Here is a 25,913-nt window from a genome sequence, read left to right as displayed (position 1 = left end):
AATCATCCAGGGCAATTACCAGATTGAAATACGTAACATACAACACCTGATCTTACAGGATGTTTGCAATGTGTTTTTGTATTCTGTTCAATTTCCTGCTGTGTAAAGTGCATTAATATTAATGCACATAGGTATTTCTTTCAGTATGCAAGATGGATGTAAGAGTGGAAGGTGTGCTGACATGTTATTTGGACTATGGCCATTCTGGTGTGTCATTTCTGAGCGTCAGTTGGGTGGAGTTGAAACCTGTCTTTTCTGACAACCTCATCTCATCTGTAAATACTCATCCCACTGATGCACGGTTTCATGGAATTAATGAGGCAGCTTCATGTGCTGATGCATGTGAAAGGAGAGCTCCCTTCAAATTGCTTTCCTTTATTGCCTCCCCCCCCCCCCCCCCCGTTTGTCCTCCCTCCCCCAGAAATCACATTAGCCAAACCAATCTCATTTACAACATGCCATTTGTTAATTCAGCCCCCTGCTCCGACCCTATAGGAGATGCTTTGTTTTTTACGTCAAAGAGTGGATGAATTTCAGGAAAAACAGAATATTATAGTAAGAAAGAAAGAACACAGAGAGCACATCGACACTGTAGTGGAGTGTAATTCATCAACTACAACGTATTGATTAACTGATCATTTACTCTGAAATGCAGAGCATATTGTAAAAGTTAAGTTTGGCCAACCGCCCCCTGTAAATGCAGGTATCAGCATAAACAGACAAATCAACTTGTTGTTCAAGTTCATTTTGCACCAGCTATAAACTGGTGTGGAAAAGAAGGAAAATGCAGTGCATTTACTCTGTGAAATTGGAGTTTGAGATGTGATCAATGCAGCATACAGAATGCTGCATGAAATTAGTTGATCATTGGTCCTTTTGTAGTTCTCTATCAGTGCTACATCTGCTTGCAAGTTTGTGGTAATTACTGTGCTGTGGCTAAGGTGACGACTTGGACACAGGGGGGCAGACAGCAATCAGCTGTCTCCTCCTAGTTATTGCCTGCGCCTTCCACACCAGCGGCCTTTATCTTTGCTCGTCAGAGGCAGCGACCAACACAAGGCCAGTTATTACCGCAGCAGCGACCATGATAAGATCAAAGGAGCCTGGTTGAACATGGAAGATGTAATGACTGTTCTCTTCTAAGCACTGCTTCACAGAATGTCATGTCATCACCCCCCGTTAACGTTCATGTTTTTTTCTTCCTTTACAAGTCTTTCAAAGATGCAGAATGAGGACAGTCTTCAATTATTTTGATGTAGGGGGAAAATTACCAAGCGCTGAAATTTCAGTGAATGAAAATGTTCCTTTCACCACACTTTTTTTTCTTTTTGTTCTCCGGTGTTTTACTTTAGAGCAGCTTTCACGTGGCATCTATCTTCCTCTTCTGCTTCCTTTTCTACTTGATACATACGGCTACATTTGTGCCAAAGGTTTGAAAAAGAGCGGCTTGGCATGTTGTAAAAGAACTGGAAGTAACTTCATGTGACAGACGAGAATGCAGAAAGCAGCTGCTGACATACTGGAAGAAGGGGAGGTCATGGTTTCTCACTATCTCAGTATCCTCCCACAGACTGTGACCATGAGTAATGGAAGCGATTGCAGGGGGGGGAAAGGGTGGGACGCAGGTAGAAGTGGCATGAAAGCTGTAGATACTGGAGAGGGAAAAAAATGGACACAATTTGTCTGAAATGGTGCTTGGTGTCAAGTTGTTGCCCTTATTTTTGTTTGCAAAACAAGACTTGCCATACAAGATACTACGGTGTGTTTGCTAATTCTGTTTAACTTTTGCAGAATTTAATTTAAACTCACTAACCCTGACTCAGCTAGCATGCCATCTGTCATCCTGGTGTTACGACTGCTAATAGAATAAATCTGACTTGTAAACTTTTTCAAGCATAGACCATCCAGCAGCGTTCGACGTTTCTTAAGTGTTGTGCTTAACCTTTTCAGTCTCTAATGTTTCAGCTGCTGGTTCTTCTCATTTTTTTCCGTTTTCCTTCTTCCTAATTGACTGTTAGCAGGAGTTGCCACGTTTTCTTCCATACACACACACACACACACACACACACACACACCCACCACCACCACCACCACCACCATTCTGGGATAGGCTCCATCCATTCCTTGTCGTGCTCATAGATGGATGGACTTTTGACCAGTATATTTCTGTGTTTCAGGGTCAAGCTGAAAGATGGAGTGGCGTTCTTGGGAGCTAGAGCCAGTAACCCAGTTATGTGGACGGTGAGTCAGGATGTCAGAAGTGAAGGTCACAGAGTTGTCACCCTGCACTGCCACAGGAAGGAGAACAGCTTCAGTCAAAGGTCCGTCTGACTCCCTCCTTCTACTGAATTAATGAGTGTGTGACTGAAATAATAACCTTACATCCCTGCTGAACAACCAAACAGCAACACCCCGCTTGGTTTCTCAGGTGCTGAAAGAGTGATTGCAAAAAAAAAGAGTATGAAGGAGAACATGATTCAGCATGGGAAATATTAATCTTTGGCACTGCCATTCATGCAGGTTCTCAGCTAGTCCCAAGTTTAGTCAATAAAATGAATTGTTTGAGGAACATAAAGTCTCATGTATGCTTGGACTTAAAGGATAATTTTGGTAATATCTGATATTTTTCTTTCTGTCTACATACCATTAGATACTTAAAAGGATATCTGAACATGTAGCATTGTAACTGCACATTAAAGGCATTCATCAAAATGCATATACTTTGTCTGCAAATGCAACAAAAGCAAATGTTACACTTAAGTTTATTTTCAGCATGTTTTGCATAGGTACAATTTCTTTTAGAGGGGTTCAGGTACTGAGCACTTCGAAAAACCTCAGCCAACCCTAAATTTAGTATTGGACTTAAACACACATACATAGTCACACTGAGCATCTCAGCACACTACACCTTCTGTGTACACACAGCTTATTGAAATCCACTGTTACATAATGCATGATGCGTTAAGTATCAGTCAAACATGAACAGTCCTGCTATGGGAAACCAAATGCACAACTGAAAACGGTGAACAACAAATATCGTTTTCCAGTTAACATCTTGTACTATAGCAAACTTTCAAGTCTTATAAAATTAATTGAATGTCAAGTATACATACATTACATTAAGCAAGTTATTTAGACTTTGTTTTACTGCAGACACCTCTCGAGATTTCACGTTGTTGCAGTTTGGTATTGATGCTTGATCCTTTGCAGCTTCTATCCAAAAATGTCTATAGCATGGTGTGATACTCTAATTACAAGCAGAGACAACTAGTGTTACATTTAAAGAGGATTCAAGAAATATCAAAGAGCTGTTAGTATAAAAATCAGATTTCCAAGACAATAAGATAAACTGACACAGATGTGTAAGTATTATTGGACGTGTTAAAAACATTTTGAGATTGTGAAACCTTCATGTGCTGGTAACTAGTAATGATGCTACACTTAAGTGGTTATCAGGTAAAATGTATATAAATATTATATACTTTATATGCTGAAATCTAGCAAACCTCTAATTTACAACTATACAATGCAATTACTTAAAAGTATTTACAAGAACAAACTTAGTTAAAGTCATTATGTGTCAAAAGGATTTAAAGCACTGCATGTAGGTGATTGTTGCTCAGAGGTCGCTGTTTTCAATCAGTGAGTGATAACTGTGCGTGTCTCTGTGCGTGGCAGTCTACAGTACTTGACATTCACTTCTGCAGCTAAATGGCTTTAGGAAAAGACAAAGTAGCTCCACACAGGAAGTGACACACCCCACTGGCTGGGTTGTTATTTCCTCCTGGGTGTCAAGGTGACGGCTGTGATGAAAGACAAGTCATCTATCATTTACATATTTCTCTTTCACAGCCCTGCTGAGGGGAAGATACAGTGAATTATACAGGACCGCTCATATCAAGGTCATACATGTTGACTGCGTACTACACCTTGCAATTCACCACTCAGCAAAAGACTGCCTTGAAGTATTGAAATGACCACGAACCTGGGATTTCAAGTTTTTTGGGTTATTCATCAAATTGAGTAATGTGGAAAATCTGTAACTTATTTAGTGTTCTGTTATTTACTACACATGTGCATGAAATGACCATAACTGTAATTAAGAAAATCTCTTTGAGGGTTGTAAACTGGTAGACGGCAGCTGTCATGTTTTTTTTTCTATTTAATTGAAAAGATAAAAATATGTGGAATACATAAAAAATATAGGTATGTAAATAACATAAAATACACAAATCACAGTATGCTTCGTCTCCTGAGCAGGGGGATCCTATTGTCCACTGTCTCCCAGAGGTTTTTCAAATAAACTTCACTGGTCCAAGTCCCTAAATACGTATCTAATATTTAACTCTCGTACTTGCTTTTGACATACTTTTTTCGTACTCATCAGCAGTATGTTCATAGTCAGGGAGACATTGTATTTGACTAGATTGACTAAAAGATATTGGTCAGATGTCCGTCAACCTACTTTGCTTAGCATTAAAACAGAATCAGTAGGAGAGCTTCAAAGATGTATACCCCGAGGATGATGTTGGGGCAGTTCGATCTCAGTAGAGAGTTTGTGTGTTTTTGTCACTTCATCTGCCCACTTTCATTGGAGGTCACGAAGCAACACCACATTGCCTCCAGCAGTGTTCCCTGTGTTTTCTTGTACACATTTAGCTTTAGTCTTTCCTGCTGTTATAATCTGTGTCATTGCATACTACTGTCAGTAAAAGTTTTAAACATTTGGTGCCTAAAGGAGCAACTTTAATCCACCAGTTGATTAAAGTTGGAAAGTGTATGCAGATCTTCCCACAATATTTATTTTGTGCCAAAGCCAATGTAATACCAATGTCAGTGCACAGGGGAGGTGAGTCCAAGCGAGGTGAAGAAGAGATGCAGGCAGGGTGGAGTGGGTGGAGACGAGTGTCAGGGGAGATTTGTGACAGAAGCATGGCAGTGAAAGGAAATGTTTACAAGATGGCTGTAAGACCTACTATGATTTATAGTTTGGAGGCATGAGGCTGAGCTGGAAGTGGCAGTTAAAGATTTTCACTGGGAGTGACCAAGATGGACAGGATTAGAAATGAGTATATCAGAGGGACAAATCAGGTTGAGCAGTTTGGAGGCAAAGTTAGAGAGGCGAAGCTGAGATGGTCTGAAAACATGCGGAGGTGAAATAGTGGATATGCTAGACAAGGATGTTGTTATGTAGCTTCCAGGTAGGAGGAAAGACCACAGAGGAGACTCATGGATGTAGTGAAGGAGGACATGCAGAGGGCAGGTGTGACAGAAGAGGATGCATGTGATAGGGTGAGATGGAGGCAGACCCCTAAAGAGACCAGCAGAAACAAGAAGATTTAATGTAATATAAAACCTTACAAAAGTTATAATAGCAAACATAGATTTTAGGGAATTTAGATGAAAGCATTTTTCCCTCTTAGGTAATGAAAACTGACAATGTAGCCACAAAAGAGGAAGAGAGAAATCTCTGCAGCGCCATGATCTATTAAAGTCAAAGGTGGACTTGGAAGCTATTTGGAGAAGGCACAGATAATCGTGATCAATAGAGATTACAGAAATAAGCAGTAACTGTTAATGTGTCTACCCTAAACAAGTAGGGTAGAATCATGAGGTCTCAGGTCCAGTACATTTCAACTCACCATGACAAAATAACTGATATACATCAGACCTTAAATCAGTTTAAAAACTTTTCTTTTTCTTTAGAAGCACATAAAGTTGTCATCAAAGCATTCAAACAGTAAGCAATGTGCTTATGTGCAAACCACTTTAGAATAAAAATCACATTTTAATCACACGTTCATACATTACTTTGTTCAATATATGTTTATCCTTATGTTTATCCAAATGAGACCAAATCGTCATGACCTGAGCAAAATCCTTATGCATTATGCACACCAGTAAGGACTAAAGTAAAATATCACAGCATTATAGTCACAGGGGGACTGTATGGAAAAGGTTTACAGATCAAGTTAAAAAAAAGTACATCAAAACATAACTTCACCCATTTGTTCAAAACCAATAAATTGCATAGCTATTGGAAATGTTCCTCTCACTGTGTTCTATTCAAGCCTTGTTTTCATTTCTGTTGATCAACGTGAGTGACTCATTCATTAAAGTTCTTCTTTTTTGGTAAAAAAAAAAAAGAGTCGGTCTTGATAAGTGTTAAACTTCTATCTGCTCCTGTCTGGATAAAGTACGTACAGGTGTAAACTTTAAGACAATAACCTTCTTCATGTGAGTTGGCAGTACTAACCATTGCCCTGATGCCCAAAGCAGGTTGATGTGTTAGAAAGTGTTTCTTGTTTTGATTTTAAGAAAAAAAAAGTATTGATTCAGCTTCTCTTCTTTAAGGTAAGAAAAAAAGAGCAGCTGTGGAGCAAATAGAAAACCCTTTAAAAATATCCTGTTTTTTTTAAAGAATTTCAACTTGAAGTGACGCTACTTGATGTACATAAAGTATCATACTTCCCTAATACCATAAATTGATCTTTCTTTTCTGATAAGAAATAAACTGTACTTGTCAATCTGTGCGATAATCTGTGTGATAAGTCATTTTTTTATTTTATAGGTTTGTATGTTTTTGTAAATCATCACTCAGCCGCAGCAGTAATCTTCATACTTCAGTTTACCTCACTGTCACAACTGTCACAACCCATTCAGACACTTTTTGAATGTAAATCCCAAGTGGAAAACCTATGGACGTCACTGCTTTGTAACTAGGTCTTACTCGCCACAGCAGGGCTCTCTATCTCCAATAACTTTGCGGGAATAGTCCCACACTATGTTCATGAAATTAGAAAAAAGTGCCTCTAATTTATGATAGGTTTGTAGCTTAAACCTATTCACTGGAACGTTGAAGACAATTTAATTACACAGCAAAGCAAGACACAAGTACACTATACACCAATTTTTATATACTGCAGGAAAAACGAAAATAAATATTATAGTGCAAATTTGCAAAAAAGCAGCATATGCATCAAAATAAACTATTTCCAGCAGTGCAATATGAGTCCTAAGCATCCCAGAAACGACACAGAAAGTCATAAAGTCAAAGATAACTTTTAAAAACATCAGTATAGGCTCATGAGGTCCTGATGGTAAAAAACTACATTTCCGCAAAATGACGTCACTTCCGGTTTCGGCCAGGTCATGGCGAACATGTGATAGTTCACGCTGATGGATGTAGGAAGTGTTTCAAACAGCTGATCGGATCGGCAAAGCGTGTTTCTGGAATATTATGTTTTTGTTGATGCAAGTGCTTTTTATGCAGTTTTTGCAAAGCTATATGTGGAAGGAAACTGTGACCTAGGACAAGCTGATGGCATAAGATGTAAGTACAACTCCTCCGGTTTCATATGCAAAAAAAATTATTGCGCTAGCTTATGTGGTTGCAGTGCTACCGGGATTTAAAAATAGTTACGCAAAACGGAGCGTGCCCGCTCCGACCGGCTTTAAAGGGTTAAACTACAATTATTGCCATAATCCACCCCATGGACATGGATCGTACTCAGTCAACATTAATGTAATCGGTGACTTCCCTTAAGCAAAGTCACTCCACTCATTTATCACTAGGAGCTCAATAGTGGCCAGCTAATGAGCCCCATATTAAACTATCCCATAAACACTGCGTCTCCTATTTGTTTTCTCATGTCACTTGTCTGTCTCTGCTGAATCCTCTACATGCATTCTTAGAAAAACAAACATTAGCAAAACACATGGATCATCCTTTTGGTCAGGCGTAGGTGGACAGGTTCCAGAGGTGCTATAAAAGACCATAAAGTTAACCATCCATAGCTGTGGAAAGAAGTGATACTAGTTTCAACACAGGAAATATCTCACATGTTATTCACATTGTCAAAGTAAACCTTCAACATTTCCCAACAACACAGTGTAACAGCATCACCAACTCATAACCTGTAAACAGTTTTCTTCACACATAAACCCAGAAATCCTGTAGTAGGAAAAATCATGATCAAATCACATGAAGAACTGTAATGCTGTAGAAAAGAAAATGCAAAAGTTAGCGCTGTGCAGGTGTATACACACTTTCTCACAGTGACCTCAGTGAGCAACACAAGGTAGTGAATAACACCCTTCTGGTAGATGCACAAACACAGAAAGTGGCATTTAAAAGGTTAAATCGTCATGCAACCTAGGACGTTGCTGTCATCTTTCTGCTCCTGTAAAAGAAACACACATAGATTCATCCACACCTTTGTCAGGTGGGGGTTAACATCGCACAGTCGTGTTACGTCAGTCAAGTCTTGTCAGCTTTTGTCAGCTTTTGTTAGCTTCTACCAGTCAGTCAGTTTTTTCCACTCATTTTCCATTCATTCATTCATTCTTTCTTTCTTTGCTGATAGTGGAACCTATCGTCGCATTTTGTTTCCACCCTCAGCAAAATGACGTCATTTCAAAAGAAAAAGAAGAACTTTAGATTGGATTACCTCGCTGAATCCTTTTTAGGCAGGGACTCATTTTCTAATTGTCCCAAATAAGTGGCTTTCTCCCGAGCCCATTTTAATGTGGAAAAACTCACTTGCAACAGTTTTCTCGACGATGTATCATATAGCGCTTTCGTTCTAATTGTGCAGATCTGCTCAAATGACAGAGATTATCAAACAAAACTTTCAGTGCACTGTGAAAGTATCAAAATAAAAAGGCATTGTTAAGTCATGACACATGCTCCTCATCACAGGAGGGTAAATCATACCAAACCTAATTGGTAGGCTCAACTTCACAAGAAAAGAAAAATGATCAGCTAGATTAACTCCAAACCATCCATCAGTAGCCACACAACACACAACATAACCCTAATGTCTTATTAGATATGAGTTTAATCCCCAGGTCTGTGCTCTTCACTCATTTAGGCCACAGACCCATTTTATTCAGTTTTCCTTTTTCCCCTTCATCATAAAACATGTGACATGTTGTCATGCACTTCACAAAGGAAGTTTGTTCTTACGTATTCAGAGTTGTGTATCTGCATGCAGGATTCACTCGCACATCAAAACAGGAAACTCAGTGTTTTAGAGTCTCCACTCTAACAAACTCCAACACATCCTAGTCACTTGTGCTAGAATTTAGTCACCTTTATTAATCTAAGAACGATCAACTAATTTGCATATCAGCTATTAACCCACTAAGTTGACAGGACAACAGAAATATATGTTCAAAATATTATCACAAAAGACAATTTCCCTCATACAGTAAATTACTTGTGCTGCATCAATCTAGCAGAAAGCATCTCCCAATTTACTGTATTAACAACTAAATTTATTGTCTGATCACTGGTTGGTCAGACCAGAATCTTTTTTCCCACAAAAATGAAACTGTTGTCCTGCAACCTAGAGAGTTAGTTGTCAGCATTTGATAACAAGTGTCTGTTAAATTTACACTATTTTAACACTGATGAGAGATAACAAGCTGATTTTCATTGCATGTGTGTTTGTGTTATTAGGCAGGTTTAATGGATGTCTGTGGAGCTGCATATCCAGCAGGGCATGTTCTTAAAGCTGCCTTTCCTACACACTTCTCTGCCATTATTTGATCATTTTAACTACTTTGCTATGAGTCCACTGGTCTTTGCATCACTTCTCATCACACAAGATGATAAACAGACTCACATGCTTAAGATGCTGTCTAATCTTCATGAGCTCACTTGTGTTTGTGTTAGTAGGGTTAATGCATATCCTGCTTGTGTGTGTGATTTTGTATGTTTCTTTTTGCAGTGTTTCAGACTCAGACACAGCATTCTCACTTACTCTCACTCTGTTGTCCTCTCTCACTTCAACAGTCCAATAGCAGGCAGTTCTCTTTCAGCTTTGTCCTGTGTTTCACTGTCTCTTCTTGCCATTTTACTCCAAAAGTGACAAATGTCAAACTCCAACAGTCTCCTCAGTTCTCCTCATAAGTTCTTTTCACAGGCACAGTGAAGTTGCAGCTTGTTGGAAACACAGTGCCATTCATCCAATCAGTCAGGATGATGGGTTTGCTTTTCTTCTCTGATGCTGTTTGTCCACACTGCTGCTCCTTGCTGACTCTTTGCTCAGGACTCTGCTGCTGTCTCTTTATCTGCCATGTTATAGCTCTTTGGAGCTGCATTCCTTGTCTTCAGGGAGGAGTGAGAGCTCGCTTGTTAGGTTGAGGGTCACATGGCGCTGTAAACAATTCAGCCAGAAACTTGGCCTGAACGTTTCCAGTGATGTTAAACTATAACTTTCTTCCGACCGCTACATGTGGAAAATTGATCCAGGTCTGCTTTTCATCTGAAAGTGACAAACTAAGACTTTTTCATTATTATCATCACTGCTTAACCAACACACATCTCTCTCTGTTTTTTGAACTCTCCTTTCTTAAAAGCAGAAAATGAGATTGTAGTTGTTACACTGATAAACTGATAAACACTGATAAACACAAAACCTTTTCCTATTATTATTTTTCATCTACAATGTAAATTTTGTCTCTTTTTATTCTTTTTTTCTCTCTTTACAATAGCTGGTGACCTGCAGAATCACAGCTCTCACAATTGGAGGCAATTACTTTTACACAGCGCACACACACACTGTGACGTCAGGCACATTCACACTCACTTTTTTCATCTGCATAAATAAATCATATGGCCAATGGCATGTGCCATGGTGATCCATAAGTATGATCACAAGTTTATTTAATTATTTTTCAAACTAACAAAACAAATAAACAAAACATGATGCTGATGCTATGAACACTCTACACACATGAGTCAAGATACAGGAAAACTGCTGCGCATCTGAAAGAAGAAGCTGAACTCACGGAAACACTGCACACTCCAGTTATCATAGTTCTGTTTCCCTCTCTTTGATGAGTTCTCAGCCAGCTCTCGATCTGATAATGTGTAGCTTGCTCATCAGCTCAGAAGAGACCGCAACGCAACCTCACACAGTGGTTGCGTGCTTTGCCCACAGTGGCAAAGACTTGCACTTTCATATTCAATTCAGCTTCTCCATCATGTAGTTTTCAGCTGTTTCATACAGGGTTCAGCATATTAGTTGTTTTCATAGGTGTGCTCTAAATCTCAACAATGGCTCATATTAGGATGACAGTCTTTCAAACAGGTCAAGTGCCGCTATGCACGTCATTAGTTTAAATATTTACCTATTTTACTTCAGCTCTTAAGACATCGTACTGAATTTGAGCAACCCAAGCTTAATGCAAATTACTTTTAACAACTGGTTAAATTAATGGTCTGGAGCACAGGCTGTTATTGATCAGGGCAATCTGAAGAATCATCTAACCACGTTGTTTCAGCAAGGGGTGGGGGAAAGCCATTCACCAGAGCATATCTTAACTGCTGCTGATGTGGGCTGGCCTTCTCCACGCACTCTTTAAGGCTGCTGTGTTTTCTGAAAACTTCCAACATTTTCCAGCAAGCAGTTTACACCCAAAATCATATTTTTTGTGCCAGTATTCTAAATACTTTGCGCTGCCAAGAGCGAATTCCATCATAAACGTCTCGTCACCCTCTGACGCACTCTTGGTTGCTTAGGAAACCATGATAACAACAACAGCCGGCGTCACAAATCATGTGTTCTACTCCACACTCACTCACACAAACACTACAAACAACAACAAAGAATAGGCCTATTGTCTAGCACGTCTGGACCCCGCAGAACTCCTCAATTCCCCACAAAGCGGCGGACCCCACTAAGTGGCCACGGACAACGCCCCACTAAGCGGCGAAGACGTACAGTTATAGAGTTGGACTCTAAACTTACTCGTGTTGCTTAACGTGTAGTATAGCCTCAAATCCCGCTGATCATCATTCATCGAGGAGAAAAGGCAGACAGCTAATCCACCGGCCCGATGACAAATTCTCACGTCTCGGGATTTTACTACAGGAACTTCCTGGCTGACGTCAGTCTTTCAGCGTGTCTCTTCTCCCCTCGGTGAATGTCGACTCCAGGGCTCCGGCTCGGAGGACCAATTAATGATAGGTTTGTAGCTTAAACAAACCTATCATTAACATATGACGTCTACATACACACAAAGAGTACCTTGCCTGTGCGTTGTGTAAGTGTGTGTGTGTGTGTGTGTGTGTGTGTGTGTGTGTGTGTGTCGGGGGGGGGGGGGGGGGGGGGGGGGGTCAGAGTGTGACCCCATGAAGACTCCCCAGAGCTGGTGCCAGGAGTCTAGCGGTCCATCTAAACAAAAGGCTCTTACACTCAAACAGATATACGTGTGTTTGCTATACCATATATCAGAGAAGATACGACCTCTCCTAGAGGAGTGAACGCACCCCCATCTTCATGCTACACAGAGTTGTTACAGACCTCTTAGGATGAGACATTCTTTCAATCTACAACTGATTATATACTTCGAAGCATATGTGAGTAAATATTTCTAAGCATAAATGACAATGAACAATACAAATCTAACAATTTACCTCTGAGTGAATATCTTATATGTAAATGTGACTCACAGAACGGTTTTTATCTTTATTTCTTGTATGCTCACTTTATCACGGATATAAAACTAGATATGAACTCTAGCTTATTTATACTTTTTTGTTGTTGTTGTTTTGTTTAAATTGACCTGTTGGCTATCTTAAACTAACTACGTATTGTTTTTACTACCATAAATTTGTCTTTATTACTAAGAAATGCAATTTAAAAATAAAAAAATCCCCTTTGTAGCTCTTCTTCATGTATTAGTATGTTGTGTATTGATATTGTAGCAGACTCTGTACTGTATGAGTGAAAGAAATCCTACAGAGAACTGTACCTGAGTTAACTGTACCTAACTTAAGCTCAGTCAGCAACAGTTTCCTATACAGTTATACATTTTTCTTTAGAAATACAAACAGCATAAAGTACATCCAGCATATACAATGCTTTCTTTTTCTGTTTTAACAAGTGTACAAGATGACTTAGGTACTGTATATTAAGACTAAAACTTAATATCATATCTGCACTAATTGATATGACATCATTTGTGAACAACTAAACACTGTTGGCAAGATTTAACTATGAATAGAGTGAATTGAGTGTTCAATCAGTGACCACAAAATATATTACCTGATCTAATCACTAAAAGATAAATGCTGTGTCATCTGCCAGTTCTTTATTTGTGTGTTTTTACTGATAAGTTGGATAATAGCTATTTTTCTTTTTGGCTAAATTTATGCGTGCTGTTTTTCTCAATAGCCATTCTATCTGGAAGTGTAGTGCCAAATTTGAAGGAGTTTGGATGAGCAGTGTTAAATAACAAACAGAGAGAAATTAAATGTCACTCAGTGTCTAGGTTAGAGCGAGGACAATGACAACGTACTCGACATAATCAACGTCAAAGATTACAATATTGCTTCGCAAAGATGGATGCACACTGTCAAAAAACAAACTGAACAAGCTTCAGATAAAAACCTTGTTCATGATCTTCTGGTATGAGAGCATTTTACAAGGTGGATTCCTTTAGTATGGTTTTACTCCTCAGTGTAAAAGTCTGATGTTGTCACTCTGCTGGTTGGACTGGTGGGACTGGCAGGCTAGCGGGTGGCGTGGACACCCAACTTTGTGAACAACTCAAGAATGAAGCAATTTAGGAAATTGATACCACAGGTACATCTACTAAAAATCTCAGATGGGTTCGAATCTCTGTGACCTTCAACTCAAGGTAAAGATCAGAGGTCAATTTTTCTGCTTTCCAGAAAACTTGAAGTTGCTTTCCAAATATAAGAACCAAAGAATTAATTGGACTTAACCGCTATACATCAGGCACTGATTGTAAATGCCAGTAGACCATGACACACACAAAAAAAGACTGATCCCTGTTTGAGGGATACACAACTATACGCTGTTTAAGTAATAGTGGATATTTCGACACAATGTGCACAAGGGTGGAAACGACATCTTCAGTGTTCGGCTCTCACATCTTTGGTTTATCCTGTGTGGCATCAGAGCATATGAGAGCTGTTTCTCTAATTAGTTACTTATTAAGACTTTAGTTTAGGGCCATGGGTTAAACCTCATTGCACTCCTTGGGGTGTAGAACTAGGCTGCTTGACGTTTCCCAGGCTGTGTGGATGGATGTGTGTGTTTGTGGAGAGAGAGAATTAGGGAAAATGGGCTGGCACAGCAGGGTAAATCCAAAACTGTTTGTCTTTAGAATAGAGGCACTGATGTTGTTGGAGCAGACGGGATGACATTCATCAAAGTTTTGAAAGACATTGGCAGTCTGACCCTCTGAGACTTCCACTCTATCTTAAGCCCACTGTTTTCAGACTCCAGCACCTCAGCATCTTTCTGGGTTTTCTATGGTTTCAAACCTGGAGATTAAAAAAAGTGTATTTAGTTATGAATGACTTGTGCCTCATACTTGACTTACCTGTTTTCATGGTTTTCAAATTTCTGGAGGTTACCAGCCTTGAATGTCTCCTTAAACAATTATTAAAGTTTCTCAGAAGAAGGGTACAGGCATTAGGGCAATTCTGTTTTAGATTGTTGACACATTCTGCTATTAAAGCAGAGGAATGCTGTACTGTGTAGTTTAGGGGGTATAAACAAAACAAAACAACTGAATCAGATTATCTGAACAGATGAAATGGTCTTACTTAGATGTCTCTAAGTTCAAATCTCTATTTCTTGCCTACTGTTTTATTTTTAAGCTTGTGCAGGTGACATCCCCACCCATTTATATCAACAGAAATGTACTCTCGTCATCTGTTTCTTAGTTTTGTTTTTGTCTGAGAGCATAAATGAACGTCAATTTATTTCACAGAGTGAGTCAAGAGCAGCAGCATGTAACCACTACTTGGTACGGCAAAGAAAAACAGCTTCAAATGAATGCATTGCACAGACTTTTATCAAATCAATTGTGTTGGTGAAGTATATATACAGTACACACACACACACACACACACACACACACACGGTTTTTGTATTGTATAACGAAAATGGGGGCATTTCTTCATCAGTGATTTCCATGACAGAATCATAGCTGTTTTTAACGCAGTGCCTCCTGGGGGCCCAACGATCACGGACATCTGGTATTAATTTTCAGCTTTGTTTGTTGCGCACAAAGATTTTTCTTGATTCTTTTTGGAATCTTATGATGATATTAATAATGAATTTTATTATGTGCTACAGATGATATTTAAAGTCATCATAATTTTACATTGCAGAACAATTTCAGAATAATAAAGACTGAGTATGGTACCTGCTCTTATTGGTCTGTTTTGTCTGTTTTTCTAGTGTCAGGCAAAAATTAAATGCAGAAAGTGAATCAACGTAAGTAAGACTATTCCCCTCTTAATGGATTTTTGATTAACTCTATCTGAGGTGAAATATTGTTTTTCCCTACTATGTTATGTTTTCAGTAGCGCTGAAGTGTTCAGCTATGCAGGTTTGTAAAGATGGTGATCCAATCCACATGGAGATTTAAGTATATACAAGGTTTTCACAGTAGAACACAAAATGATCTTTTTTATGCTGTATTTCTTTCCCATTTAGGGGGTGGATGAATTAGTTTTATACGTGAAATGGCATCATTGGCAATGACCACAACAGAATGAGTAAATGTGAGTGCGATGGAGTGGGAAGATGCGCCAGCCAATATGTTACGTAGGTCAGGAGGTCTTTTGTGCACCACATGAGGGTGCAGAAAAAACACTCTTAAGTGCTGGATCTGTATCAAGAATGTGCCAGCTTTTTTTTAAATTACATTTTCTGAAGGTTTTGAAACCACTGAATATTGAAATGACAAACAAATAATTCTAAGTTCAGTTCCTTTTCAGTGGGTAGCAGCAAGGCATTCAGTTTGTGACAGGTAGGGAAAAAAGTAATGATACACGTTTTTATTCAAGCCTGTGTATGTTCTTTTTGTCTGACATGATTTTCCAGATGCTTGGTTTGGGTGAAGAAGTCTTCATTCAAACCTCAGATTTATCTAATTGAATGCAAAAGGATTTTTTCAGGGAAAATAAATATTTAAGATTTTGGAGGTTTCGTTAGTTTTACAAATATTTGAGATTATTTCATTTCAGATCATAAAGACAAAATATGTTTTAGAATTCACTAACGGACAAACAGTGCCACAGAACAATATACATAACATATCAAAAACTATGATTGTAAAATTAAAACAGTGACGTTTTATCAACTTGTCCACCTCTGCCTCCTCTTCACCAGGCCTGCAGCCAAGTCATCTTCTCTTATCCACCGTCCACACTGCTCCGCCTCAGTCTGCAGCCCTTCAGCTCCTCAGTTCTGCTCCTCAGGCCTGAAATCTGTCCGATTTGGTTGCTCTAGTTAGGATTTTAGTTTTTATTTCCTCAGATTAGTACTTTTCACACCGTTCTGCACAGCCAGCAACCTGCCAGGCTCTCTGCTCTGCCCTGACTTATGACCTGTTCAGTCCTACCCTTTAATTATTCATGTTTTAGTCAACTGCCTATTTCTCTATCAATCGCATCTAGCTACCTCTGGCTCCTGTCATATCAGCCTTCATATGAAAAAGCATGTCAACAATATGAATGTTGACTGCGGCATTTTACATTGATTTCTATGGAGGTCAAACTGACATCCTTGATAAACTCATTTCAGGAAAAGTCATGAAACATGAGATTATTGGATGTTATTGTAAGAGTTACTCAATTCTAAAATGAAAAGGGGTCAAAATGACCCCCTTGATAGTTCTAGTATTATGGAATACCTGCAACATAGACTATGATCCTTTCCAAATAAAGTAAACAGTATTTTGATAGCTGTCATTTGAGGTGTAGCAGACAAATTCACTGGTCTGGTGACTGAAAATCAGTTCTTATTAAAAGAAAAATCTCAAATTTTATCTTCCTTCAAAGGAAAAAAGATGACACAGGTTATTCAGAGTGCTGATAAATGAAGGTCCATGGTCATATTAGATAGGATGTCATATGATTGGGAGATGAAAACATCTCACTAATGCTGACTTCTACAGAAAGTTGGACTACAGACCAACTTCACAAGTCAGTGCTTTCACAGCAGGGTTAAAACCTTATTTGAATGAGGTTATTAATCTGAACATGCACACATGAAATGGAGTTCCTGACTAGTTTCAGTTGGGGTTTTTTTTTGGCAGAAAAATTTATTCATTTTTATAACCACAGGTAAAAACTGTACCATTGAACACTTCATCAGAGTCATGAAGTTAGCACAGGAAGTTGAAACCACACAGCACTATTCAATGGATGTTGAATCCCTATATATTCAGGCAGGCACCCCTTTGAACGGTGCCTGCTAGCTGCCATATTCTTTTTGAATTGGACTTCAATGCTACAGTACACAGTTTTGGATGTGTAATTACTTCTATTTTCTGTTATTATTGATGGGAATTCATTTTTTACCCAGTACGTGTTAAATTGCTGAAGGCATTTTACTTATTTTATACAGGATCAGATGCTTCGGTACAGAAATTCCATAATCTTATGAACTAGGAAAACATGTTCGGTTCACTGTTTCAACATTAATTTCATAGATTTACAGCTAATTAAAGAAAAAACTAAGGCCATTCTTTATAGTGTGAGCTCACAGAAACTTTATTATTCACAGTGAATTTTACCATCCCACTTCGCTTAAGAAATATTGTGTGTCCTATTTTAATAGAATTAAGTAGCTACGCAGTTCCAGTGATTACTCTTGTATCCAAACTGAGGCCCTGGGATTTTGCTATAGACAAAACAGAGAGGTATAGATACATAGAGAGAGAGAGAGAGAGAGAGAGAGAGAGTTAATAAAATAATTTTTAAGAAATGTATAATTCAATATCAATCTAGTTGCCTTGCTAAAACCCACTCAAAATAATCTCACATTCCTGATATGTATCTAGCAAATAAGAAGTGTTTTTCTCAGCCTTCTTCTGCTTTTCTAAAAGGCCTTCTAACCTACTTAAGATGCTGTCTTCCCTCTCTATCGCCCTCACATTTTCTTCATTACGTTCAGCTCTGTTCCCCCTGAAAATTACCCTTGTGGTCTTGTGTGTTAATTCACCCACCCTCTTATGGGAAAAATACAACATTAAAAGGGTAATTTCATGTTCTACTGCCAGTGTCATAGGCGTGCTTAAATGTCCACGTGGATTGGTATACACTGGTTAGACAAGGAGATCTTGAAAATCTCTTATAGCTGAACACTGCAGCACAATCAGAGACAAACTTAAATCTAACCCTGTGACTATACATGTATTTAGAGGCGTTATTTCCACTCTCAGATATGTGGTGGAGGAGGTTAGCAAGAAGGTCCTGGGCTTAAATGTCCAGGGTCCTTCTCCGGACATTTTTAGTGGTTGATATTGAAATGATCAAACTCTGCTTGCTTAATTCGATCGTGATCCCAACCGCCATTTATGCCAGCGAGACTTGAAAGGTGTCGACCTGCATCAACACCAAGCTCGACGTCTTTCAGCAGCGATGTCTTCGCCAGATTCTGAAGATTTGCTACACCGACCAAATCACCAACGAGGAGGTCCTGCGAAGGAGTGGCACGGTCAAACTTCACAAAGTCGTCGCATGCCGAAGACTCCCACTGGCCAGCCATATTTTCCGCATGGATGACGCACAGATTCCAAAAACAGCGATGCGCTGGCAACCCCTGGGCGTTAAAAGACCACGAGGATGTCCCCGCAACACCTGGCGGGAGTCATTCCATCAAGACCTAAAGACATCGAATATATCGTTGGAAGAAGCTGAAGCCCGGGCACAAGATTGAGCCCGATATGCCAAAATGTCTAAAATATCGAAATGAACTAAGACATGCTTTTTTGGCGCATTAAATATTGGTGCACTTAGCAATAAATTGCGAGTTGCAAATGATAATAAATCATTTTACATGCATTTTTAAAATATTCTGTATATTTTGCATGGCACAAAATGTCTCTTTTTATGCAACAGAATCAGTCCTACCTTTTACATGCAATCTTGTCACTGCACTTTCTCTGTAAATACCAACAGCACTGGGTTTTCACCAACACCTGTTAGCAAGTCATAAACTCAACAAACAATACACACACATACAGAGCAAATAACCTGTTTGTTGTGCAGATCAATATGTTCTCATAAAAACATTTTGAATGAAAAAACTGACACTTAAACAAAGTCATGCTTTTTTGTTTATTGACCAGTAATACGCACACAAGCCACAAGAGTTACATTAAAAGTAATTTACAATGGCCTTGCTCATTGGTAGTTATGTGATTACTGTGCCTACACTGCAAAACCAGTGTAATCTGTTTAGTTAAACTGAACGTCTCCTCATGCGTGACATTTGTTCATTGTTCATGGTTTAGTAACAGTTAAGATGCAGTCTTTTTATACCGGCAGACCAGTTTGTTTTGGATCCTTCTCCTTTTATCTCATCATGTACTGCTTTAAATTATTATGCTTAAATTCAGACTTGTAACCTATGTGTTGTAATATAAATAGTCTCCAGGTATAACATATGATGTGACTTTTGCATAAAAAGGGGCTCAGGTGTTTATTCAGGCTTGACAGATGTAAAAGTAGAAGCTCTCTTTATGTAAACCAGTACATCTCTAAATGAGGTTATGTGCTTTGATATATGCAAAACTACATGGTGCTGTCTTAATGTAAATATTTACAGAGTCCCGCCTGTACTGTATGTGTACAACTCAGCATGGGCACTATCTGAAACACTTACCCAAACAAACATCACAGAAGGAACAGAACCCTCCAGCATTTTTTCACCTTCAAAGTCTATGGGATCATGACACATGTCACCACATTCAATTTGTCTATTGTTGCTAGAGAGAACCCCTGCTGTAAGTGTGGAGGAGTAAGGTTTAACCTAAAAGATTGACAAGACAGCCTTACAACACCTACACAATGATGCAAGCCTGCAAACCAAAGTTCGTAGGGCCACTATCTACAAACAACACGTCTCGAGTGAGAATGCAACGAGACACCGGGATAAATGGAATTAAATTCGAGCCAACAATGTGTGCTTTACAGTGTGTGCGTGTGTTTCATCATGTTTGCACTTGTTTCAGCCATTTAATGGAACTTATTTTAGGGGTAAGATTACAGGGAAGTTGCACAAAGAATCTCAGTGTACTGCTGAGCCTTTGATGACTCCGCTCAGTGTGCAAACTCCGGTGTGAAAATAGGTTAAAGATTCAAATTGTTTTCCGACAGTTGATGAAATCATGTTTTAAGCATTGCTGAAATCGAGGCTTGTCTTTCTGTGTTTGCCCCAGCCATCTGCTGGGGAATGTGACATGCGCCTCTAAGGGTCTTTATGTGAAACAGAGGAAGCAAGCATCATTGAGGCGAATGGCAGACTTGTTTTAGACTGAAATGATTAGCATACTCTGTTCCCAGGAAGGAGAAAATCACAATTCCCGTATTAAAAAGTCCATAAAGATTTGAGATAAAATAAGATTGCCTCTGCTAGGCATTCCTTTATCGCTCTTCAAGACATCACTTGATTCCTGTGAATCACATATGGTGTATTATTACGCTGAGATCTATGGATAGTTGTGGACCTTAGGGACAGTAATTGTATATCGACTTTCCACTGAAACATATAATGACAGGATCTCATCATGTTATGTTGTTGATGTGGTAATGATGAATTTGACTGTGTAAATGTTCTTTGTGCCTCCTTTGATGGTAGCGTTTGCTTATGGATTGTAATATTTGAAAAATTATTGGATGAAATCCCCTGATGGCTATTTTCTCTTATATAAAAACAATCACATTCTAACATATGATTCAAACATATCATATTCTATAAAGGACACTCCCAGCAGCAACACCATGTTGAAAGAATATGAACAGATAAATATTTAGACATCCATCTGTCTAAGATGACTCTAATGCCTAAGATAGATAATAGTTTATCTATCCTATCTCAATAGACAGACATCTATCTCAATGGAGAGGAAACTATGCTATAAAATCTCAATAAAAGCCTCTCATCTATCAATCTAATTTAAATAGATAAGAAGATAATCATAGATGACAAGGATCGAAAAAATACACGGAAGGTTAAATGATCCTTGTATTGCATGCAGTCTTCAATCACACATAGGTTACTTGGGGCCAGGGTTTTGAGCAGCCCACTCTGTTCCCCTTATATGAAAGCTGTGCTGTATATATAATATTGTTACGCAAGCCTAAGTGACCCTGAAACCGCATGTACATTTTAACACAATTTGAATGATTGTTCTCATGATACGGTAATAATAGCCTAAAGCCTTGTCAGGAAGGAGATGATTGCGCCTTCCCCTGCTCATCACTTCTTCTCTCCATCCCGATGACAGATTCGCTCACTTTCTCTGCGCCTGATATGAAATGCGAGCCACTCATTGTGTGACTTCTCTTATGTAAATCCTGTCATTAGAAAATAGTAGACATTTGTCATTGGCATATGATGCCATTTTTTATTTTGAGCAATATTGTCATCCCACAATGGATATAATGATAATATTCCTTATGTACAATTTTAGAATTTGTGTATGCAAAATAAGGCTGCAGAGTTTCAGTTTGGGAATATACACATATACAAGAGCAAGAGTTTGCATAAAGAACAGTGTGTTTATTCACCAGTGACATTTGACTGGACCTCTGCCTATGTACATTTGCATTGTTTGGGTAAGAGAGTGTGTGCGTCTATAAGCCAGCTCCACTCCATGCCAGAGAGTTGTTAGTAGCTGGTGTAATTGACAGAACAATGATGAGTGAAGATTGAGCGAGAAAGGAATTCAATATTCAGTTCTCCTGCTTTCACGAGAAGAGGTCAGAGGGCCTCGAGCTGTTCTTTCTGATTGCACTGAGCTTAGCTCACATGGCGAATGAACAAATACAATCAATGGCCAGACCAAGCGGGAGCGGTGGGACTGCATTTACAACTGGAGTTAAATCAAAGGTCCCTTCAGTGCAATCTGATTACAATGAAGGAACTCTCAGTGCATCAGCAAGTCGCGTGGATCTTAATGACCTTCCTGCAAAGGGTCTATTGTAAGCCACGTAGACACTTATTTGTGTGTTTTTGATTAGGTGGGGAATTTAAGGATTGATACCATTACAAAGACCCTTGGAGGAGTGTAGCAGTTTTCACTATTTTTGTAATGTGCCCAGTTAACAGTGGTTAAAACGGTATCCTCTACTGTAAAAGGCCCAGCGGAAAGATTTAAGGAGCTTGTGTAGTGCGAGACAGATGAAAAATCCAGTGTAAGGAGGAGATAAGATGCATTTGTGTGTGTAGGTGTGTGTTTGTGTTTTCTTCCATGTCCTTGGATATGCGAAGGGTCTTCAAAGTGCAATGTTATAGTTGATGGATAGGGGAGACGAAGCAATTACCCTCCCCGGTGGTCTAATTTGTATGTTTGTGAACTGCTGTTTTCTTCAGCGGGCTTATCGCAGGTACAGGTAGCTTACAATTTAGTGTGAAAAATATATGAATACGTGCCACGATCCTTTTAAGCAATCATTCGGATATCGTTTTGTACCTGCATTTGCCCATAGGGTCACCAATGCATTGATAAAAACAGGCTCTTCTCACTACCTCTCTTACATTAAGAAGATCTCTGCAGTGGCCCAAGCCAGACTGTCTGTGAGATTGTTAGCTGTATCTGTAATATTGACTGTTTAGAATTTAATTTACATGAGTGGCAGATGAGTCCTATGTGTTGCTGGGCTTTCTTATGCTTTAATCATTAAGACTCCCTCCTGAATCTAATGGGATAAAAATAAAAACACAAGTCCTATTTATTCTCTCCAATCTGCCATCATTAATGGAAATCAACATGACAAATGCCACTAATGAAATATAATTAATTAAATCTCAGGGGAATGATTTATGCCCCATCCTCGTAGAAGCACTCTGCCTTCTCCTCCATCTAACCTTCTCCATTAACCACTTAAGACATGAATTTAGATGTTTGCTGTGGATTTTCTCGTACCCTTGAACTACACAACATCAGTGAACTACTGTATCTGCCTGTGTGAAGTAAATCATCTGTGATTGAGCCTTCAGAGGCTTTGAATGTGGCCTTGACTATGCACCAAAAAACACTGATACAAAGAATCTGCAGGAGAAGAGAAAGGAGGATAACTTCTTCTGTTATCTGTCTCTACTGTGCTCCTTTATCATTTGTTTGGCGCTTGCATCAATTTCAGTCTTGTCAAGTTAACATTGGAGTGCGTGACTTTTACTTTTATGTCTGCTACATTCAAGCCCTTGCTAAACAAGTTGCACACAGTGCAAATTAATCAAGCCTTTTTCTCCGACAGAAAATGACTCCATAGCTTATTTCTACAAACTGTTCCTATGAACTGTACTTGTGTTTCTGAAGTTAAGAAACCCATAGCTAGGGCTGGGCCATATTATACCGTTATTATTGAATCAATGGTACAGAAGTGGAGGAAGCAAGAAGAATGAATTGAATTGAGTAAAGTTAGACTTATCTGACCTTATTGTGCCTTATAGTTCTGTTAGAAAAATACGTATTTGATTTATTTATTTGGCACACTGCAGTTTCTTTTTAACTTCAGTGGATATTATACCTGGTTATGCTCAGGTTATGTCAGCCCATTTCCACTGAAAATGCCTTTTGGTTAAATTGTCAGCAAGGAATTTGCATTTTCACTGATAAATGTTTATATAGCGTTAATGCACATAAAAACAGCTGCTTGTTTAAGTGAAAATAAATTGATGGGGTTTTTTTGCACTAATGAAGTTGTGGAGTTTTTTGTCAGTTCAGTTATATCGTTATTGCAAATTTTCAAATATATATCGTGATAAATATTTTTGTCCATATTGCCCTACCACACCTTACCTGCACACCCATAGTTTCATCAGCTTTCATCAAGTTGTCCACCGAAGCAGTGCTGTTTTTCTCATTTTTGTGCTAAAACTTAACCAAACAGCAAGTAAAAATTAAACAAGTGAAAGTTTGGTCCCAGATAAGACTGAAACGTCAGACTTCTGCCCCAAAAACAGCAGTGGTTTCAGCAAGCTGTGGTTTGCGTGTGCTGAAAGTGGAAGCAATCATAGAGACAGAGCAGGATAAAGCAACGCCTATAGAAAAACCTGGATGCATTCAAGCAAAGTTTCTAAGGCTCCAGATAAACTCAACGTTCAGAAGAAGGATTATAGTCTCAGAAAGAAAACTGTTGTTGGCAAGGACACGGATTACTCTCAGTAGAGCTTTTCGTCATTGGAGAGCCCTGTGAGAAGAGAAGTGACTATGAGCAACACAGATATCACCTTAAGGCTCTTTAACAGGTTGGTGTTTGTAAAATATTTGGAGCGGGATCTGCCTAAATAAATGAATATTGTCCAAACAACTGTGGAAAATTTCACTGTATATTGTATATCTCATAAGCCCACATGTTAACATTATTGCTTTCACTACAAATCACGAGCCCTACACTGCAGGTTTTATCAAAAACCCCAAATCAGATCAGGCATGCTCCTTGAACTCTTCCTGGAGTGTTAAAATTCAAGTCAATAGAAAGCTTGTGTAAAGATCTTCATAACATAACCTCTTCCTGATAGTTTAAGAGCATATTTATTTAGGAATGAAGGATACACCTCATTCTGAGGTCTCCTCTTCTCTCCTCCTAACAAAGCTTTGTAGTTCCTCAATCTGACTTATCAGCAACCAAAGCCAGGGCTGGTGGGGTGTTGCCCACAGACAAGCTGGAGATTGGCAATGGAGCCTGGTGGTGTTTGATAAGGCAGGCCTATTGGCATTGGGACCCTAGGCTTAGACCCTCTGATCCACTTCATCTTCTAATAAATCATCCTCTGAAACCTTGGCCCCTGTTAATGCTTTAGAGTTCTCTTTGAGGTGGTGCAGAAAGATGTCAAGGGATTTCCAGCCCACAGCCCTACTCCAACTTAAACATAGCGTATGGAGTGAAGTTAGCAGACCTCATCCTTTTCCACTTATCATAAGGCTACTCAAATTGTCATGTATCACCAGAATTCCCAGAATGTCATTTAAAATTCAGTGGGATGTGATGAAAGAGTGAGCAAAATTTAGACAAGCTTGAAAAGTTATTTCCAGTGAACTGCGACCTTTAAAAAAGCAGAATGTACAGGATGGGGGGGGAGGAAAAAAAGCCTTTATATCTCGTTCTCCCATCAAATGCTTCTCTTATCCAGAGGCAAGGATTCTGTTTACTTGACAGATTAATGAAGCAGGGGAGAGGAAGTAAGGGCCCAGATCAGAAAAGGGTCACTGTGGGGGTCAGCATTCTTATTAACCCTGGCCAGATACACCGATTCAGTTAAACTCATCCAGGGAGGCATCTGCCTGTTTGTTTATGTTTGTGTCAGACCTGAACATTTGTGTGCGTCTGTTGCCAGTGTTTACATTTGTTTGTACTTCAGAGAGTGTGTGTGAAAGAGAGACAGAGTATGAGATTTGTGGCCAGAAATCACGCAGGTGTCTAGAGTGGTTCAAGGTAGCATAAAATATTAAAGGCTGCCTTTGAAAACATGCACTGCATACAAGTCGATGATGCATGTAAAACCCTCAAGATATAAACAAGATTTCCACTTTGGTATATTTTAATGAGAGAGCAATACAAACCAAGATGTCTGATACGTGGCTTAGTGCCACTGACAGTTTGTTCAACCATTTCTCTGGCATGTACCGAGGCAAAAAATGAAGAAAACAGAACAAAAATGCACAATTTCCGTCAAGAGCAATTAATGCTGTGTTCATATTGATTTCCTGTGTCAGATTCAGCCAAACAAGTACAACACAAAACAGTCTAATGGTGACCCATGAGTATAATAAAATAACCCACAATGGCACTAATACTACTTTGAATGAAACATGGACTTCATTAGAATTTACAAGTAAACAAGGCTAGGACAAAGGGCTCCCAAAAAAGTCTACAGCACTACACCAGGGGCACAGTGCTACCA

The 25,913-nt window shown here is 39.0% G+C and overlaps 1 protein-coding gene across 1 annotated transcript in view; it reads left to right on the top strand.

Moving 5' to 3' along the window:
- The window catches only part of LOC102779832 (transmembrane protein 132C), a 189,098-nt gene that overhangs the window by 106,666 nt on the left and 56,519 nt on the right, over nt 1–25,913 (top strand). The window contains exon 4 of the mRNA XM_087843628.1: nt 2,178–2,321. Within this exon, the coding sequence (XP_087699754.1) occupies nt 2,178–2,321 (144 nt within the window). The remainder of the gene's footprint in view (nt 1–2,177; nt 2,322–25,913) is intronic.

Source organism: Neolamprologus brichardi, chromosome 7 (genome assembly GCF_056152115.1).
Source record: "Neolamprologus brichardi isolate AB-2024 chromosome 7, ASM5615211v1, whole genome shotgun sequence".
NCBI classification, from domain to species: domain Eukaryota; kingdom Metazoa; phylum Chordata; class Actinopteri; order Cichliformes; family Cichlidae; genus Neolamprologus; species Neolamprologus brichardi.
This window is presented reverse-complemented; position numbering and strand designations above follow the sequence as displayed.